The 20,263-nt window shown below is 37.4% G+C and overlaps 2 protein-coding genes across 2 annotated transcripts; one reads left to right on the top strand and one right to left on the bottom strand.

Moving 5' to 3' along the window:
• The first annotated feature begins 105 nt into the window (after positions 1-105).
• On the top strand, positions 106-4,926 carry LOC134799897 (peroxisome assembly protein 12). The gene is made up of 7 exons (XM_063772332.1): positions 106-565; positions 974-1,082; positions 1,857-2,059; positions 2,711-2,934; positions 3,418-3,559; positions 3,837-3,922; positions 4,399-4,926. Exons 1-7 carry the CDS (start codon positions 446-448, stop codon positions 4,508-4,510), a joined length of 996 nt encoding a protein of 331 aa, XP_063628402.1. The 5' UTR covers positions 106-445; the 3' UTR covers positions 4,511-4,926.
• Positions 4,927-5,495: 569 nt separating this feature from the next.
• LOC134800394 (poxin-like) lies at positions 5,496-8,222 on the bottom strand. The gene is made up of 4 exons (XM_063772893.1): positions 8,077-8,222; positions 7,766-7,879; positions 6,285-6,476; positions 5,496-5,806 (listed from the first exon to the last, which is right to left on the bottom strand). Exons 1-4 carry the CDS (start codon positions 8,218-8,220, stop codon positions 5,537-5,539), a joined length of 720 nt encoding a protein of 239 aa, XP_063628963.1. The 5' UTR covers positions 8,221-8,222; the 3' UTR covers positions 5,496-5,536.
• Positions 8,223-20,263: the final 12,041 nt, after the last annotated feature.

Genomic DNA, 20,263 nt, shown 5'->3' on the forward strand with positions numbered 1-20,263 from the left:
GTAATTTTAAATAGTAGCAGAAATGAAACAGCAGCGTTGACATTGGCAGTGGAAGTACGAAACCAAACCAAAACCAAACGGAATTTGACATTTCGACTGAGATAATTAATAATATAACCTTAAATCAAATACAAAACAAGAAATTGTATTTGTTAATTAATTTTCATGCTATTTTCCTATTATATTTATTATGCTAAAAGGGTAGTCTAAGCTTTTTCAGAAAAACATATGTTTGTGCCTTGGGAACATTTTCCTGATTTGTGTTTGTGTGATTCTTTTGTAGGTTTTTATTACTTCTCACTAAGTAAAATTAGAGAAACTGTCTTCCAATACTTTCTGACGAGAGCGTTACGTTTTCATTACAAAGACATAAACCAGATCACGCAATATTGTTAATATTTATAGTAAACTTTGTCCTGGATACTAAACTGTAAAACCTGTAACCATGGCGGTGTACGCTGCGCACTTGACGAGAACATTGCAAGGAGCCCCGTCGGTGTTCCAAGTGGTGGCGCAGGAGGCGCTCGGAGCGACTGTGAAGCCTGCTTTTGGAAAACTTGTAGAGGTAGGTAACTTCACTTTGTTTCACTTTAATAAATAAAATCCAAACAGGATTATATTTGTATTTTAGCTTATTTTGTTGTATTTTTGTCTTAAAATAAAACTTTCACAATTTCAGAAACGGTTCTATTTTAAGGCTCAGTGTCATTGGTTAATACAGCCCATTAGCCTGTGGAGATTTCAATAATGCATGCCATTATGAGTTGCACTAGTCATTTGACCACCTGCGGGAGCCCAGCATGCTGTATAATGACCGAGTTATCAACCAATAAAACTAAGCCTTAATAGACCTAAATGAGGGATTTCCTTTAATAACGGAAATCCAGTGGCGCAATAAATAACTTAAAATTTAAAATAAAAAGTAAAAATTAAAAAAGCTTGCCGAAAGGTGCAAAATTTCATATTCCTGCAGTATTTGGCAACAGTGTACCCTGACCGGCTGGGCTGGTGCGAGCGCTGGTACGATGAGCTCTTCCTGCTGTTTGAGGGCTTCCTACAATACCACTACCTCAAGCATTATGGTAAGCAAAGTGCTTTTCATTTTGAGTTTGAACCTTGCTACTTGCATTTTATTTAGTAGCAAATGTATCAATAGGGAGTATTACTGCGATGTTCTGCCGCCAGAGTGCAGCACTAATTTGTTTAGTAAACCATAGAGTAACTTATACATACTAGGCCTTAAACAGTTTTTTGTCAAGTTTTCACTATGACATTGATGGACCATGGCGGTTTGTTTACAGGTGGCCTACTGCGAAACGCGAAAATCTAATATCTTTATCTGCCTCTCTATCAATTGCATAAGCAAGAGTGATAGAGAGGCAGAAACCGAACTTTCGAGTGTCATGTTTCACGGTAGGCCATGTGATTGACCTAGTGACGCATGATGTGTCATTGATGATGTCAATGAGGTTTGTTTACTGTATGTGCTAGTGCTGCCACCTACGCAGAGATTCGCCTAATATTCCCTATTGACACTAAGCGCTAACCAATGTTTAACCAGAGCCTTAGTTCACTTTGTATTTGGCATTTGAAAATATTATATTAAATGTGTTATAAGTAACCATATGTCGGAATAATAACACTGAGGGTGGTATTCCACCTGTCCAATGTGTATTTTGTCTTACATTTTGCTTAATGAGAGAGTGAGACGCAATGACATTGGACAGATGCAATACCACTCTTACAGAAATAGTAATAGTTTTAGTATATATACCCCACAAATGTATACAACCATGTTTTATGTAAATAAAAAACAACAAACTTTGCAATAGTTCAGGACCATATTTCAATTTTAGCCGCATCATTTTCTGAGAGCTTCTACGGCCTAGTGAGAGCCCCGCTATCTCCTAGTGGAGAGTTCCACTCCGGGAGTCGTTTGCCCCGCGGCGCCGAGATCGGCTCACTGGCGCTGTTAGTGCTACTGCCTTATCTGAGGGACAGACTTGAAAGAGCTGTGGCACGTTGGAGAGACGAGCATGAAGATGGTATACTAGGGAAGGTATGTTTTCGTGACAAAGTCACTCATTTCAGTCTAGATGTTTCCTTCTGTAGACCCTTTTTGTGGTTCCGTACCCAAAGGGTAAAAAAACAGGACCCTATTACTAAGACTCCGCTGGCCGTCTGTCTGTCACCAGGCTGTAACTCGAGAAGCGTGATAGCTAGACAGTTGAAATTTTCACAGATGATGTATTTCTGTTGCTGCTATAACAACAAATACTAAAAACAAAATAAAATAAATATTTAAGTGAGGCTCCCATACAACAAACGTGATTTTTTTGTCGTTTTTTGCGTAATGGTACGGAACCCTTCGTGCGCGAGTCTGACTCGCACTTGGCCGGTTTTTTCTGTGCTATGATCTTTGTTTTCATGGTATTAGTTACTCTTCGCTAATTTACTGCAGTTAAGTAAAACTGACAGTAATATAATCCAGTTAACAATAATTTTCGGTTAATAGGAGTTTTCTAGCCTAACCCCTTACAACAATGACACACACCGCATATCCAAAAATGTTTCACAAGCAAGTAAAATAAGTACCACATGAATTTTACTTCTCTAATGAGGTATTTCTCAAGCCCATAACACGCTAACGAAAATATTCTTGCGCCTAGTAATAAATAAATCAAAAGAAAATCAACACATTTTCGGACAGGGTCACATAGCAACAGCAAAGCGCGCAGCCATCCACGTGTACTCCACCATCCATCTGGTCACCTCGCTCGCCAAACTGATCCAACTGGCAGCATACCTTCGTGGCGCATCTAGCCCTACTCCATCCCTGGCAGCCCTAGGGTTGACCTTGAGAGACGCCCCTCCTCAAGCACAAGATGATACGTGGGGGGATTTAGTCAAGAGTCTAGTTTCGGGACAGTTTGGGTAAGTACTATCTTGGTCACTCGTCAATCCGATCCAACTAGCACTAGCAGCATATCTTAGAGGAGCGTCAAGCCCAACGCTTTCCCTTGCGGCCCTTGGGCTGACCTGGAGAGAGACCCTTCGCCCCACAGCCTAAGAAAGATAATAATACCTATTATATAATAAGTTTGGAGGTGTAAAGGCTCTCCAATTTCCGATTGAGCTGAATTTTTCCATACATATGTAAATCGGATGACAATGCAATATTATTGGTACCATCGAGTTGATCTGATGATGGAGACAGGAGGTGGCCATAGGAACTCTGTGATAAAACAACGACACCTAATTGTGTTTGGGATTTTTAGAATCGTATTAGTAGTCTTGATGAGTATTATTTACCTGTGGAAAGAAAAGCACAGTCAGCGATAAAAGCTTGTACCAAAAATGAAATATTTGTCATAAACTTATTTCCTTTATTAAAATAAATATGGGTGTGTTTAACAGAAGTGCCGCAGTGACGTTCCCCATGCTGGGCAGCCTAGCGCTCCGCGGCGTGGAGTACGGCGCCTTCGCCGTGCAGTTCCTGCGCTGGTGGGACACCAGGGCCGCCGCCACCGACACCGCCGCCTGTCCGCAGCCCCCGCAGGTCAGTCCTTACTGCCAGAAGCGGGAAGTAGGTTTCAGTACACTTTCAGTGGTAGAGTGCGACCGAGATACCGCTGCAGCGATTTTGATAGCATAGACTGTGCAAGTGTTATTTTACAAAATTATATTAATGAATCAATGGTTCACTGGTAGTGAATGCCTTTTGGCATTAAGTCCGCCATTTGTACCTTTTTCTTTGTTTGTGCAATGAAGATTAAATAAATAAAATTATATGACTATCAAATGCAAATGCAATGAATGTATATAATTGTTTACAGCGGGACCCTGCCATGGAGCGGTGGCGGAACAAGTGCCCCATATGCTTGCAGCACTGGAAGACACCCACGGCACTCCCCGTCTCCGGGTACATATATTATTATAACTTTTCTGTACAAATATCTTGTAAAGGATACCAATTAACTCAAGTAATGTTTGGTAATTTATTGGCCGAGCGTTAGCGAAAATCTCCGTTTCAGCTTGAGCAATGATGCTTTCGTATGTCCGGATGTTCTCTTCAGGTCGCAATTCTCAACCGAATCTCATGAAATTATGAGCAAATTCGATGGTTAAATAGTTATTTTTTATCGATTCTGTTTTTTTTAAATAGCAGAGGCTTTATTGAGTTTTAAGCTATGCTCGCGAGGTCTACAGGTCACAGAGTGACTAGTATGTAGGGTCAGGTGGGTAAATATAATAGGATTGAAATCGAATAAGTTTTTGAGGGTTAAAAACTTAATCTTATTTTTACCCGTGTTTTATATTCACCCCACCTGACCCTACCTAGGGCTTAAAAAACTGTCTCCTGTAGTTGAAAACTTGACGTCGGTATTTCTATTTCAGGTTGATATTCTGCTACAGCTGCATTTCGCGTCACCTGCGCGCGCAACGCGCCTGCCCCGCCACGCGGCTGCCGGCGCAGGAAGCTGATCTAGTCAGGATGTACATCGACTGATCTAATGTAGGGGCACGCCCATCCCTGGTGGTGCAGGCATCCATAGGCTACGGTGACTGCTTACCATCAGGCGGGCCGTGCGCTTGTTTGCCACCGACGTGGTATAAAAAACCCGTTCTATTAGCGTAAAAAAGAGTGCTTGTCAAATTTTTTTGTGGTACTCTAAAACATTAAAAAATTTAATACATTTATTTAATTCAATGCTTGGATGCTGGAGCAGAAACTGATAAATAGATTCAATCAGGACAAAATAAGGTGATTTCATATATTGATTATTAATTGTAAATGAAGATTTTATATTATAATTGTGTCGCTTAACTTCAAACTCGGGTAAATCCATTCGACCCTCTCAGCAAATCTCTACCCTATTACCTTTTCTTTCTTCTTTTCTCTTATAATACCAAAATCGTATAATCTGACAGATGGATTTACCCGAGTTGGAAGTTAAGCGACTCAATTATAAATAACTATTGTTAATTGGTATATTAATACCAAATAGTTTATAAAGACTGATTATAATATGGGCTTTATTTAGTTGTAATAAGGTTTGGAATAATATGTTAATTTATTGTAGGCAAAGGTTTATTTTTTGAAATAAATAGACAAAATTATAATACATTGTTTTTATTAAAACGATTAACAAAACTAGTGATTACCAAATAACCTTTGAGTATTACACTTTCAGTTATCTATTTTTATTAGTAAATATTGTCTTTACTGTGGCCATTAACAATAAAAGCATAACCAAAATCATATTTATAGAAAAAATAGTAGGTGTATTCTGGTTAAATATTCCGAATACATACTTCAGTAATAATTTTCGGAAAAAAGAATACTAAAATTATAAATTAATAATGATTAAGTATAAAAAATTACATCAAAGATTGCTACAAAATTGTGCGCGCGGGGAGCCATGTGGCTACAGAGCTCGTAGCGGGAGGGAAAACGATACAATCTAATAAAAAAAACACCATCAAAAAACATTTTCATGTTCTACCACTTGGTCCGCGTATTTTTCTTCCAATATTACAAATACTCGACCCCATCAGCATGCACTCCTTGCAAATAAATATGCGCCATCTGTCGGCCGTTCCCGGCAACTAACGCTATACGGGGGGTGGCGCTCCTGTGCAGCACGGGGGTGGGAGGGGAGGGCGGGGCCTTGTGCGCGGGAGGGAGGAAGGCCACGTGGCTGCGGAGCGCCTCGCGGGAGGGGAAGCTCTGGTCGCCGTAGATGAGGCCCGGGGAGTCCAGGACCTTCCACGGGAGGGTGGTGTCGAAGTAACCGCCTTCGCCCTGGACAAAGTAAAAACGTAGGTAAAGTTGTCTGCTAACTTGTCAGGGCCGTGACAGGCAGAACTGAGCTGAAGGACACGAGAGGTTTGCGACTTGAGGCAACGATAAAGGCTCCGTCACACAGGCGCGTATTGAGGGCGGCGCGTGAGCGGGGCGCGCCGCTTTTACATATAAAACGCTCACGCCCCGCCCGGAAAACGCGCCTGTGTGACAGAACGTAAGTAGCTAAAAATTGTTATTATTTTGTTCAAACATCAAACACTTATTCAGCAATAAATAGGCGACACGAGCACTTTTACATGTAAAATTTTTACAAGCAATAAAAATAACCACGTACAATAACAAAATACAATTACAAATATGGAATCATTGAAATATTAGATACTTTATTAGAGATACAGTATGATACTCCAGCAAGTAAAGCGTAGGTATAGAACGACAGAAATATCTTAAATCTTAATATGTATTATCATCTAACCTCAAAGGAAGAGACGGCATAGTGTTTGCCCCTCTTGGCAGTGACCACGGACACGAGCGCGCCCTCCTGGTTGACGATGGGCGTCCCCGCGAGGAACAGGTTGGCGGACTCGAAGCTGGGCGCGCAGCGCCACTGGGCGAGCTGCCCGTCGCTGGACGTGAGCAGGAGGCGCTTGCTCCGGTTTATAAACACCTGCCACAAAAAAGAATAATTGAGTCGCTTAACTTCAAACTCGGGTAAATCCATCTGTCAGATTATGTGATTCTGAAAAGCCTGAGGGAGCAAGGCATAAATGACGCACACCTGGCACTAAATCGTGCAGAATGGAAGAAGAGGACGGGGAAGGCCGACTCCAAGTAAATGGGATAAGGTCTGGGAAGAAGAAGAAGAAGAGATTATGCGATTATGGTATTAAGAATAGGTGTAATAGGGTAGATATTTGTTGAGAGGGTCGAATGGATTTATCCGAGTTTGAAGTTAAGCGACACAATTTAATCAACATGTCACACATATAAGACGAGAGCCAACCATTTTGAAATACAAATTAAACTTAAATGTTAACAAACAATTGTCAAAAACTATTTTGGAACAGGCTGTATTATTGATTTATTGCTGAGAGAAAACGCGTTCGCGTTCATAATTTGACCTTCACTGTAAATCTTTGTCTATGTTTATGTTTTTCTTATTTTTTTATTTTGTTTGTTTTCTTAATTATTTTTCTTGTATATATTGTTCTTTTTTTGTATTCTCTGTTGTTATCTTAATTATTCCTTTTGTGTATCTTTGCAATGTTTTAATATGTATCTTTATGTGTTATCTGTCGTGGCATCACCGAATGGGCCCGAGGAATGGGCTCTACGGCAGACCAGCGCTGGCTTTATAGCTAGCATTATGCTGAGTTGGGTCCATTTCGTGATGCACACTTATTGATGTCTTATTTCCTTGCTGTTGTTGTCTGTACATGTTCGTACATGTTTTGTGAACGTCGCGAATAAATATCTTTTATCTTAAAACTTTTTATATTTATCAAGTAATTCAAGACTTTTCTAATGAGCCTAAACTCGCTATATTTCACTAGATGTATACCAAAATGTAGGTCATACCAAGTCATACTAAGGGTGATATCCCACCTGTCCAATGTATATTATGTCTCACATTTTGCTTAATAAGAGAGTGAGACGCAATAACATTGGACCAAGATATTGGACAGATGGAATACCACCCTAAACAACAAACCTCGAGAGACCCAGAGTAGGTATTTTTTTACTTTCAGATGTAGGTATATCGTTACCGTGGATACCATAGCAGTATACTTTATGGCTCCTCTTCACGTTGGGCCAACGCCAACGCCAACGAGGGACGCATTTATAGGGAGCAAGTGATATTGCTATCTCATTCTACCGCATGGCTGCGTCCCTCGTTGGCGTTGGCGTTGGCCCAACGTGAAGAGGAGCCTTTAGCCGAGCCCCACATAAACCGACCTTTTCAGCAGTATTCTCGTCTAGACGAACGTAGGCTAACTCGGCTAACGGAGCCAACACCTCGTTGGTGAACACATCGCAGTAATGGTGGGTCGTCTTCGCCAACTCCAATACCTGTTCATAAACATAAGGGTGCAGATGAACAGAAATATGCACATAATAATATCAAGCATTTATAATTTTTTTTTGTTCAAATACCACCATTTACTTTTTCTACACGCCACAAGAGGGCGCTAGTAGTACCTGATCTTCAGACGAAATATTATAAGCGCTTAGTTTTCCTACTCGACACAAGAGGGCGCTAGTAGTACCTGTTCTTCAGTAGCGCAGTGTATGGGCAGAACGCCGCCGAAGCTGGCAAACTTGCGGCCAGCGCGCTCGTGCAGCTCTGCCGGGATAGACATGGACTCCACCAGGCCCTTGTAGGCCTCGTTCAGCACTGTGCGGTTCGCCATCTTGATCTGAATAATACAAAGAAATATTGTATGACCACCCAACTATTTAGTCGAAAAGCTTACAACTATGGTCCATAATAAATTCAAATATTCGTGGTGTACCTAAATATTAATGTAAATGTTTTTGATGTAAAATATTTTTATAAAAGGAAGTCTAAACTCGGGCAAAACCAAAAAGAAGATTACTAAAGATTAGTATTGACACTTAATTAAATTAAATAATCATTTATTTCAGGCATTTATATTTTATAATCCATAAGTATATGTTAGTAACATACATAATAAAAATTAAGTCTTAGACTTACAATTATACATGCAAAATAACAAGGCACTTTTAAGTCTAGAACAAAACTGGATTAAACCGGAAAAACTGCATAATTAGCATTTTGTTTTGTACCATAAACGTCAGCGTCACTGACGCAGACTACAAAAATACAATAGTTATGCCGATTAACCAAAAGATGGCGGAGTATTATCCGCACAAGAAGAACCACCTTAAAAATGGCTGCTATTTAACTGATCACCAGATTTAGTAAAATTTAATACCAAAAAAATCTATTTTACCACCCTAAAATAATGAATGATCACCAAAATTATAACACCATTTTAATGTGAAATGATTACCAATTTTATTACACTTTACTATCCTTTTAAAGGAAATGACACCAAACTAATCATTATTAACCCAAAAATACTAAATGATTACCAAATTTCAAACCCCATTTTAATGTGAAATGATAACCAAATTTTTACATCTTGCTATCCTATTAAAGAAAATGACACCAAAATAATCATTGTAAATCCAAAAATAGTAAATGACCACCAAAATTAGAACTCCATTTTAATGTAAAATTATAACCAAATTTTTAAATCTTGATATCATATTAAAGCAAATGACTCCAAAATAATCATTGTAAACCCAAAATTAGTAAATGACCACCAAAATTTTAACCACATTTTAATTAAAAATGTGCAAATATTTAATAGTATTATCGTTATCCTATTAAATTAATTAATCCACTTCGTCACCTTTTTCTAGTAGCATTTTATTTCTGTTACAGTCGCAGTTCTAACCTAACCTAACCCACTTTTCTAGTAGCATTTCGTTTCTGTAAGGGTCGCAGTTCAAACCTAACCTAACCTAACCCACTTTTCTAGTAGCATTTCTTTTCTGCAAGGGTCGCAGTTCAAACCTAACCTAACCCACTTTTCTAGTAGCATTTCTTTTCTGCAAGGTTCGCAGTTCAAACCTAACGTAACCCACTTTTCTAGTAGCATTTCGTTTCTGTGTGGGTCGCAGTTCAAACCTAACCTAGCCCACTTTTCTAGTAGCATTTTTTTTCTGTAAGGGTCGCAGTTCAAACCTAACCTAACCCACTTTTCTAGTAGCATTTCTTTTCTGTAAGGGTCACAGTTCAAACCTAACCTAACCCACTTTTCTAGTAGCATTTCTTTTCTGCAAGGGTCGCAGTTCAAACCTAACCTAACCCACTTTTCTAGTAGCATTTCTTTTCTGTAAGGGTCGCATTTCAAACCTAACCTATCCCACTTTTCTAGTAGCATTTCTTTTCTGTAAGGGTCGCAGTTCAAACCTAACCTAACCCACTTTTCTAGTAGCATTTGGTTTCTGTAAGGGTCGCAGTTCAAACCTAACCTAACCCATTTTTCTAGTAGCATTTGGTTTCTGTAAGGGTCGCAGTTCAAACCTAACCTAACCCACTTTTCTGATAGCAGTTTGGTTCTGTATGGGGCGCAGTTCAAACCTAACCTAACCCACTTTTCTAGTAGCATTTCGTTTCTAGAAGAATGATTATTTTGGAGTTATTTGCTTTAATAGGATAGCAAACCTAACCCACTTTTCTATTGGCATTTCGTTTCTGTATGGGTCGCAGTTCAGACCTAACCTAACCCACTTTTCTAGTAGCATTTCGTATCTGTATGGGTAGCAGTTGAAACTTAACCTAGCCCACTTTTTTAGTAGCATTTCGGTTCTGTGAGGATCGCAGTTCTAACCTAACCTAACCCACTTTTCTAGTAGCATTTCGTTTCTGTAAAGGTCGCAGTTCAAACCTAACCTGACCTACTTTTCTAGTACCATTTCGTTTCTGTAAGGGTCGCAGTGCTAACCTAACCCACTTAACTGATAGCAGTTTGACTTACTTTTCTAGTAGCATAACGAAATGCTACTAGAAAAGTAGATTAGGTAAGGTAGGTATGCGGTGCGGGGTACGGGGGGTTGAGCGGGAGGGGCTAGTAATTTTGGCATCAGTTTACTTTATTTGGTAATATGTAATCGACGCTGGAAAGGAGAAATTGGATAAGCGACACGCAGCTAACTTTACGGGGGAGCCAAAAAACTGCAACCCTTTCTAAAAAAAAATCATTAAAATTCATTATGATGACGAATTTCTTAAATGAGACACTTTATATGGTTATAGTGATGTATTCTACATTATCCTATTATTATGTTACCTTCAAATAAGTTATTTTAGAATTTAGTGTCGCTTAAGCAAAATGATCGTAAAAATAAATTTTGGTAAATTTATCTTACCAACATGTTTCACAAGAAATTATCCAGGTAAAAAAGTCCAAGCGTAATTTGTTGTCAGAATTGATCGAGTAAAAACTATCTTTTTGCAAAATATGCTTATTTTATAGTCAAGCAAAAAAGTATATACGTAAAATTTGACATGAAACAAATCAAGATAAATTATCTAATCACTTTATAAGGAGCAATTTCAAACTCGATAAGATGCTTATGCGACACATTCAACCTATGGTACATCTACATTCTATGAGTTTTATAGTTATCGACCACAAGGAAATGGTTGTCATACCTACGCATGATAAAATATACCCTTTAAGGAATTTGTATAGCTTTATTTGAAAAAGAAGTTATGTAACGAGTCTTAAGAAAACAAGTTTAGTGCCAACTTAATTACAAGGTACCAGTAAGAATGGTAAATTTGTATTTGAAACCAAAATAGGAAAAAATATTATCTAGTGTATAGCTTAGATTAAAATAAGTAATGTTTATTTTATCTATTTATTTCCCTAACTTGGCATTTTCTGATAGTATGAAAAATAATAACAAAAAGAAAGTAAGTTAAACATTTACTAGGTAACTTCGAACAAAATTTAGGTAAAATGGAATAAACGACAAAAGTTTTATATCTGAAATTAGGTAAATGATCATAAACGCCAATAGTTCACATTTGACAGTCAAGTAAATTTATCTATGTGACATTAAAACCTATTATTCGGCCAAGTAAAAATAGTTAACCGACAGTGAAAGGTTAATTGTCATAAGGCAAAATTATCCAAGTTAAGGTTAAGCTGAACTAGCAAATAAGTAAAAAACTCTAACGTTCATTACATTGAATAACGTTTCATCTAATCACCCCTTTTCAAAAATTTGTTGAAAACCAAGTCGTTTAGTAACTTAAATGTACCAGTGATTCTCCAAATCACCGACTGGATAAGCGACACTAAAGTCGTCAGATTGGTACGAAACCTAGTCCATTCGATGCTAAAAAATCTGGCGATTCCAACGATGTATATAACTCAATATCTCTGAAAATGTCGCTTATCCAATTTCTCCTTTCCAGCGTCGGTATACATTTTTTGGTAATCATAGTGGTTTATTTAGGTGAAAATATCGCATTAATTTGGTCTTCAAGATTTGGTGATCATTAATGATTTTTGGTGATCATTCAATATATTTGGTATTTGAATACAATTTGAAGTGCAGTCGTAATTAAAATGGTGGTACTTTTGTATTTTTAGGTCTTATTTTTTTGGTGTTCAGTAATTTTTTTTGGTAAGCATGATTTTTTTATTTAGGGTACCAAAGTATTTTTTGGTGGTCATTATATTTGTAGCCCTTAAAAATCTTCAAATTCCGAGTTACACGGTGGCTTTTTTACGGAAGCAAATTGTTAGCCAGTTTGCGGGCGGTACAGCGACATCTAGTGTGCAATAGCAGAAACCGTGCACTATGAAAAACTGGCAAAGAGCATGTCGGGTCACGCTTACTTTACCTCCGTAATCCGCTAGGGGGCGTCAATCAATTACGTAAGGTGTTTTTGAAAAATTTTTGTTTCTCCGCTTTTGTTGTCTCTACATGTACACACAGCAACACTCCTGGGGGCAGATTTTTGAATTTCGATCGCTCGATTTCGTCACCCGAAAATCGGTGGAAAACGGAGAAATGCTAATTTTTGAAATACGAGCGATTGAAATTTAGAATCTATTGGTATTGACCACTCGATTTCAATTCTATTAGTAGGTAGAATTTAAATGCCTAGTAGTGGAGATATTATTTAACGAAATACACGAAATCGAGTGGTCGAAATTCAAAAATCGGCCCCCTGACTATACATCAGTGGACCTTATTACCAAAAGGCATAAGGTCCACCGATGTACAGTTAACAGTTACCAGTCAGGCGCGGATCCAGCCCTCAAAAAAGGTTGTGGTCACAGCCACTCCAAAATCGGCCAAGTGCGAGTAGGGGGTGGGGGTACCTGATGATTCCCCGACCAATAAATTCGCAGAGGGATCACAAGCGATTTATTTCAGTCTACGAGTATACACACTTAGCGCCACTTGCACCATCCCACTAACCCGGAGTTAACCCGTTAAACCGTTAACCCAGTGTCAAATTGTACTGGTAACCATGGTATTCTTCTCATATTCTTGCAAATAATTAGGGCTCTGTATTCAGCTGGAGTACCTACCCTAATGATTCCCCGACCAATTTTTAGCAGATTGTCAATTTGCTATGTATTCGTAGATGTAAGTTTTCGTCAACTAACTTTTGGTAGACTCTTGATTCACATATCATTCCGTTCGCTTCTGTGTAAATTAGCAGACCAATTATTAGAAGATTTTCATTTGGTAGAGTAAACTTTTCAACAAGCAACCTTCAGCCGAGTTACGTTTTATAACTTTTTTTTAAGTTTTTGTCAAGTGGCACTAGATAACACTACATATAAGTATACTTAAGTGCTGTGGGCGGTTTTACCTGTGGACACTAATACCGGTATTTAAAGAACTATATACTAACGATATACTACCATCGTGGACTTAAAAAAATGCATTTTCTTATATTACTAACAATTAGTTATTCACCATATATATACCGGGTGTGGCCTGTAATATGAGCAAAAAAATTAACTGTAGTCTGTACTCCTCATACTGACCAACATTTGTTCAGCGACTTTTAAAAATAACTATTGGTTTGATTTTTAATACACTTTATAGTTTATTCTAAGACGCAATGTATTGCGAATTTTGTTATGTTTAAGGCGTGACAAGCAACGTCAATCACAATGATATGGCGTGGCGATGGCGTCCATTGAAGATAATATTTATTTTGTATGAAAAATAGGGAGTCTAAATACTTCATAAATTTTAAAAGTTGTTGAACAAAAGTGTCACCGTTTGAGGAGTACAATCTATGTTTTAATTATTTGCTCGTGTTACAGGCCACACCCGGTAAATGTAGAGATTTTTTTGGTTCTGAAAAAAAAAATATGTTAATAACTTGTAATTGTATATAATAAAAGTGTTATTATATTAATAACTATATTTTATCCTCGTAATATAAATGTTTTTTTGTGAATTCGGTAAATGATACAAGTGTGTAAAAATTCACAAAATAAGCGTCAAGGTTTCATTGTTGTTTTCTACAGTTTTCGCATTTCGCCAGATGTTTAATTGATAACTAAATAGTATGGTTAATAAAAAGGAGGTAGAGTAATAGTGTACCTAAGATGGACACCGTGACTAACGAAAAATCAAGCTTTATTCGTCTAAAGCTTTGCGTACTAAACGATGATTCCGACGGCTTTGTAGACCCTGGAGACAATATCAAGTCCAAAATAATTGCTGAAATGTTGTACCAAGAATATTGACCATAGGTACAAACCCTGCCAAATATCATACAAAAATATCAATTTTTACATTTATTTTATATCTCTGGTTCCTATTTAGCTAACGTGATAAAACTAGTCTGCAATTATATACTATTTAATAATTGTTTAAAAGAAATAAATAAGTTTTTGACATTGTCAATAGTTTATGATTTATGAACAAAATAAGGCCAAAATCTGGATAATGTCCACATGTAGAGCACTTGCCCCTACACTTAAGTGTAGTCGGAATTTTACCAAAAATGGCATGCGATTTTTCGTAAGGTCTATGGAGCCCTTTCCATATCCATAATATCCATATAGACCTGCGCTCTAAAACTCCTATGACAGTCAATTAAAAGCTGAAATTATTTTAAGCAATTGTACATAAAATTCTAAATGTTTAAATTTAAGACTCCATAAGTTAACAATTTAAAAAATTGCTGTTTATTTTGTATCACTAATCATTTGAGTTGTCAGCTGATATAAATACTTATGACAGCTAAGAGTTCTATTTCACTAAGTACCTAGGTACCGTGTTTCGGCCAATGGTTAATAATTTACTTGGGCAATTTTGACGTTCACCAAACGATCATTGTACGAAAAGTAAATCTGCGTATCGATCAACTGACTACTCTGCGCAATTACCTATACCTAATGAAATTCTGCCAAATGTAACAAAAATCGGCGTAATTCTACTCGGGAAATCAATAGGGCATCCTATTAGGGTTGTGGGCATGCCCACCGTGCCCACAACGGTGGATCCGCGCCTGTTACCAGTTACAGTTTTTAGAATAATTGTGTTTTATGCTGGATATTAATTTTAAGACTACTTGCTCCGCATTGTGTTTTATATTGTTCTTAATATTTTTATTTCTAAATTTAAGGATTAAGTTTTAAGTTTAAGGAACCACTGAAAATCAGCGTCGTTGCACTATGTGCTCCGACACATGCTGAGTGGTATCCTCTTTGAGACAACAAGTTACAAAACCATGTCTTATAGGTATTTAATATCTGTTAATCTTAAGATTGTTGTGTCAAATAAATTCTTTTCATTTCATTTCATTTCATTTAACAGATGGTACGTACATGTTTGTGATTATCACGAATAAATGTCACATATCATTTTTTACTAAGTACCTAATACTCGTACCTCATCCATCATGTAAACAGCCACAGCCCCTGTCTGTGACGTGACCAATCAGCTGATAGCGACTCGATATGATAGACGTGAAATATTACCTACTGTTTATTTATCTTCTATTGTACTAACTAATTTAACAATAATGCATAGACGTAAAGGTACAGTCAACAACAGAGCTATGAATACAGGCAAAGAGTAAAAAATATGTATGCAGTACTTTATTGCCTGTACATTAAGGTCGTGTATACATATTTTTGGCACTTTGCCTGTATTCATAGCTCTGTTGTTGACTGTACCTAATAGCTACGTAGTAGTTATGACTTATGACAGTTATAACTTAAGTGAAGCAACTGTGTGTTATGCAGAATGGATTCTTTATCATGCCATGCCTAGTTAATATATATCGTCTGCCTATCCTTTGCGACTCGTTAGAATATTTTAAACTTATATTTCATACACCCTTTTATTTTTATTTCTTTGACACTTAGGGTCGGTTGCACCAAACCGTCTGTCACCGTTAAAGCGTTCGCTAAATGTATTTGTATGGGAAATTCCATACTTCCCTGGTGTTTGACGTTAATCAGTCTGTTAAATGTGGTTGGTGCAACTGGGCCTTACACTTTCAAATCTTAGTACCTACCTATCTTAATATTATCTATTGTTTTGTGAATTTAGTTATTTTTTTGTTAAGTGTTTTTTTACGCATCCTCCCTTAATTGATGGAGAGACGTATCATATATATAAAATTGAAAAAACAGAACGGGATAAAAAACGAGGGAAGAAGCGAGATGGCGCCTTACAAATTTCTAAAAAAGTTTTTGACACGTTTCTCGAATACGACGCACGTATGATAAGAAAAACCTGTTCAAATCAATTATCTACATATGGGAATAGAACTAGACCATAAAAACTATCGCTTCCGATGCGTATTTAATTTACAATAAGGAAAATAAATTTTCATAACAATCTTCATCGTCCATTTCTCGGCAACTCTCGGTTGCTTTCGTTTAGCGGGGCTACAGATTAGACCAAATAATCCGTAAGTTAAAGTAAACTAAATTATGTTTGTCATGTTGGTATACAGGTATTTCTGAGTTTTTTTACACGAAGTAAAATAAAAAGTGCTGCCAACCTCAACCTTAGTCTATAGAGCCCATACGAGTGATTTATGTCATATATGACTTATCATTCTTATCAATCAAAGTAATTACTATATTATTATTATTAATTTGTATTTTGTTGTTTTAAATTTATTTTTGAGTTATATTATTCAGATTGACTTTCACGGCTTGGGCAAACATTGCCATTCGTCCGGGGAACGGGCTACGAATGCTGAGATGGGCCAAAAATACAAAGTTGATAGTAATAAGTTATGTAGGTAGATTAAAGTGCATGTTCAGATGTTATTGAGCGACCTGATAAAAATAAGCAAATGTACAGTCAGCAGTCGGCCAAATATCGTAATATAATTGTGTTGCCATAGAAATAAGGATGTGGTCCGATATAGTGGCGAAATATTGAGAGACAAAAGCGGCTAAATTCAGTGGTGGCTCGGACACTTAGAGAGAATGGGAGAGGATCGTGCCGTGAAGAGAGCGCAGGCCTGTACTTGGGACAACAAAATGGGAGACGCCCGAGTGGACGTCCTAGGTACCGCTGAAACGACGTAGTTGCTCAAGACCTGCTCAACCTCGGCCATGGCGACTGGCGAGAGCTATCGCAAGACCAAGAGGACTAGACTACCTATGTTTGTATGAAAAGGCGATTTAAGGGCGGTGGTCGTCCATATTCGTCTTAAGGCGAAAATTAATCTAATGAACGTTTTTGCAACTAGGCTTATAAGAACAAATAATAATTTTATCTTGAAACAAGTTTTAAATAAATACGTGTAGATGAAAAAATACAATCTTGCCTTTTATCAAATCACATCATTTTTTGACAAATTTGCGAATTGAGTTATCCAAATAACGGCTACAAATAAGAAATCCCTATCACAGTTTTAAACCATGGCAGGGTTGAATACATAATAATGTCGGTATTTAACTAAACATAAGACGAACTCTTTACTTCATTTACGCGAGCGGAGCTGCGGGCCCGTCTAGTATTTAATAAAAAAGAAGGAATAAAAAATACTACCTAAGTACTTGTATACTTGTTAAAAACAAGTTGTTATTGTTTTTGTGAAAATAGGATCGGCAATGCGCATGTAACAACCCTGGAGATGCCGACTGGTTACGATCAGGCGGGCTGTACGCTTGTTTACTACCGATGTTATAAAAAATTAAAAAACCTTGACCATACAATAGTAGATTGTACAACAAGGGCATAAAGTGACCCATTTTTACCCGAGGCAATTTTTTGGTCTGAGCGAAGCGAAAACGTAAATAGTAGACGAGGGTAAAAATGGACATTTATGCCCTTGTTGTACACTCTGCTTTTCACTTCGATTGCGAGGAAAATATACAAAAAATCAAATATTTTAGGTTATTTTAACGTATTTATTCAAGACTAAAGAAAACTGTTCTTGGGCCGGTCGGAGGCGCGGGGCACGCCGATCGGGAGAGCGCCGTCCGGGGGCGCGCCGGCAGGGCTGGCAGTTTGTATGGCAGAATTTGGACTTTATTGCTAAGTCAATAAGGGTCGTAATAGATGATTTTACTTTATGCTCTAGAGCATAAAATGCGATTTTATGTCGTCTACGCACGACATAAAGGTGCACTTTTTGAGCATGAGAAGTGAAAATATTTATGTCAACCTTTGGTTGACGTAGTAACAATTTACGTACCGGTAGATAGATAAATGATAAAGTAGCTAGGTAGGTATTACTGGGACTAATTTTATTATATAATTAACGCTTGTATTTTGTTTAAGCGTGGCAGAATTCAAAATCACCTTTAACTTAGGACACTATTGGGAAATACTCTAAATGAAAGTACCTGCTTACCTATATTATGGCATTTAGAATTTATTTACGTTAAACTTTTGGTCAAAATTAAAATATAAACCGTTAAAATGGTTTAATAAAGACGTTACCGTTACACATTCCTTATGTCAACCAACAGAAGATCCTTTTTTACACAAAACTAACTTTTAAAACGTTATTAGAGTCCGCCCAAGATAACTTTGCACCGATTTGAATGTAACAAATTAAGGTAGTCTCATTACTTATAAAAAAAATTATAGAAATTTAACATTAATCATGAGATTGCCAGGCTTTGTCAAATGCCATGCAGAGTTATCTTGGGCCGACTATAGCTGAATTTTAAATGTTAAGCACTAACCTGTATACTTTTTAGCTCAATCTCGAACAAGCTTGATAGTTTTTGTTCTGGAGATATGTACGTGTGGCGTCGCCTGAGATTGATAAACAACTGTTATCACTATCAGCGGCTGATAGCGGCTGACCCGACGCAGGTGAAGCCGAATTCACGAGGGCAATTACTTTTAAGTAATCAAGCAATCTACGTTAACAAGTTAGGTATATAGAATTGAATGTTCGCCGGCCGGTCTCTTCGATATCGGATGTCGGATCAGCTGCTAGAAAGTGCCCTAAGTATGACATCAAGATTTTTCTTTCATGGTTTAAGGTATGGTATGGTTTATGGTGGTATGACCTTTGAACAAGAAATAAAGGCGCTTTATAAATTTTAATTTTTAACAAGCAGAAACGTCTGCTAACGATGCTACTAAGCTTAGAATAAATTAAAAGTGGAAGTGGTCTTGGTGGCTCAGATGGCAGAGCGCTGGAGTATCGATCCAGAGGCCGTAAGTTCAAGTCTCATCCAAGGCAGTAATTTTTCCACTTTTAATTTAATCTATGCTTTTTAAATTGTTGATTCTTTGGGGTTATAATCTGACATTCGATATCCATCCGATACCGGGCAATGTGAAAACGCTCTTATGATGACACAATTTGTCGTCTAGACCGATCTGCTATTCTAGTACAAAAACAGGGTGATTATGATTAGGTAGCAAATTCACTAGAACAAACTGTCGTATATAGTAAATATAACTACTAGTATATAAAAACAGGCAGTAGGTAGGGTGAACGGATGATTGGCTTGTGTATCAGAATCACGAGGACTATTGATTTAAATAAAGAATAAAGAAAAAAGTGTCCCCAGTTTATCAAACAAATTTTGGGTGTCAGTTTTGTGACGGTCCATAGGTACAAAATGTATGTGGAAATGCGTCACAAAACTGAAATTTTTTTGGGACATGCTGAGCTTAGTAGAAATAACCCAAAAGTTGATGGTTTTCCGTAACAAGTAAAATTAAGTTTTACACTTTAAAGTGAAAATGCGCGCCTACGATAATTTGACCCCTATATAGGGTCTTCCCTAGCTATTCGTAATCAGAGGAATAGTTAGAGGGCAGATTAAAATGGTTTGACTGTATTACTAAGCGTTGTGTTAAATTGCCACGATATAATAAGCAGGCGCGCATTATTTCATACCTAGTATTATAGTGTACATAAACAATGACGAACGTTAACATACATATACCTACAGTATATACCTACATAAAACAATAAGGTGCAATTGTTTTTATTCGGCTGTCCAAAATGAAGGTATTTTTGCGCAAAGGTTACCTAGGCCATCATTTGCATAGCCCTAGCTACGGCTACCTAATCTTGCTACCCGTTGACACTGTCTATAAAAAAAAACAACGGGTTGCACTCCGGGAGTGCCGACAGAAGTGAAAACTCAATGACTAGTCCAAAATGTCTGCAGCACTATGACCCATCCTCCTTTCTATTGAAAAACTTTAGTTCCGAAATTGCTGGCCAGTGAGCTTAAATTTGTAGCGTTCATTCTTTAAAATTCGAAAAGAAATTGTAAAGTTACCTTGCAGACCTCGCATCTAAATATATTTGGTCATGATATTTTGAGTTTTATTCATCAGTACTAGAGTTCACTTTTATTAGCGATTTCATCAAGATGAGACTTTATTGAATTATATTGGAGTGATATAAAGTTAGAATGT

Source organism: Cydia splendana, chromosome 19 (assembly GCF_910591565.1).
Source record: "Cydia splendana chromosome 19, ilCydSple1.2, whole genome shotgun sequence".
Taxonomy (NCBI): domain Eukaryota; kingdom Metazoa; phylum Arthropoda; class Insecta; order Lepidoptera; family Tortricidae; genus Cydia; species Cydia splendana.

Excerpts from the sequence above, each read along its gene's own strand:
- LOC134799897 (XM_063772332.1), top strand. The coding sequence starts at position 446 with ATGGCGGTGTACGCTGCGCACTTGACGAGAACATTGCAAGGAGCCCCG. Across the intron at positions 1,083-1,856 it reads CCACTACCTCAAGCATTATG|CCGCATCATTTTCTGAGAGC; the intron begins GTAAGCAAAGTG and ends TTTCAATTTTAG. Across the intron at positions 3,560-3,836 it reads CCTGTCCGCAGCCCCCGCAG|CGGGACCCTGCCATGGAGCG; the intron begins GTCAGTCCTTAC and ends AATTGTTTACAG.
- LOC134800394 (XM_063772893.1), bottom strand. The coding sequence starts at position 8,220 with ATGGCGAACCGCACAGTGCTGAACGAGGCCTACAAGGGCCTGGTGGAG. Across the intron at positions 7,880-8,076 it reads ACTGCGCTACTGAAGAACAG|GTATTGGAGTTGGCGAAGAC; the intron begins GTACTACTAGCG and ends GTTTATGAACAG. Across the intron at positions 6,477-7,765 it reads ACGAGAATACTGCTGAAAAG|GTGTTTATAAACCGGAGCAA; the intron begins GTCGGTTTATGT and ends TTTTTGTGGCAG.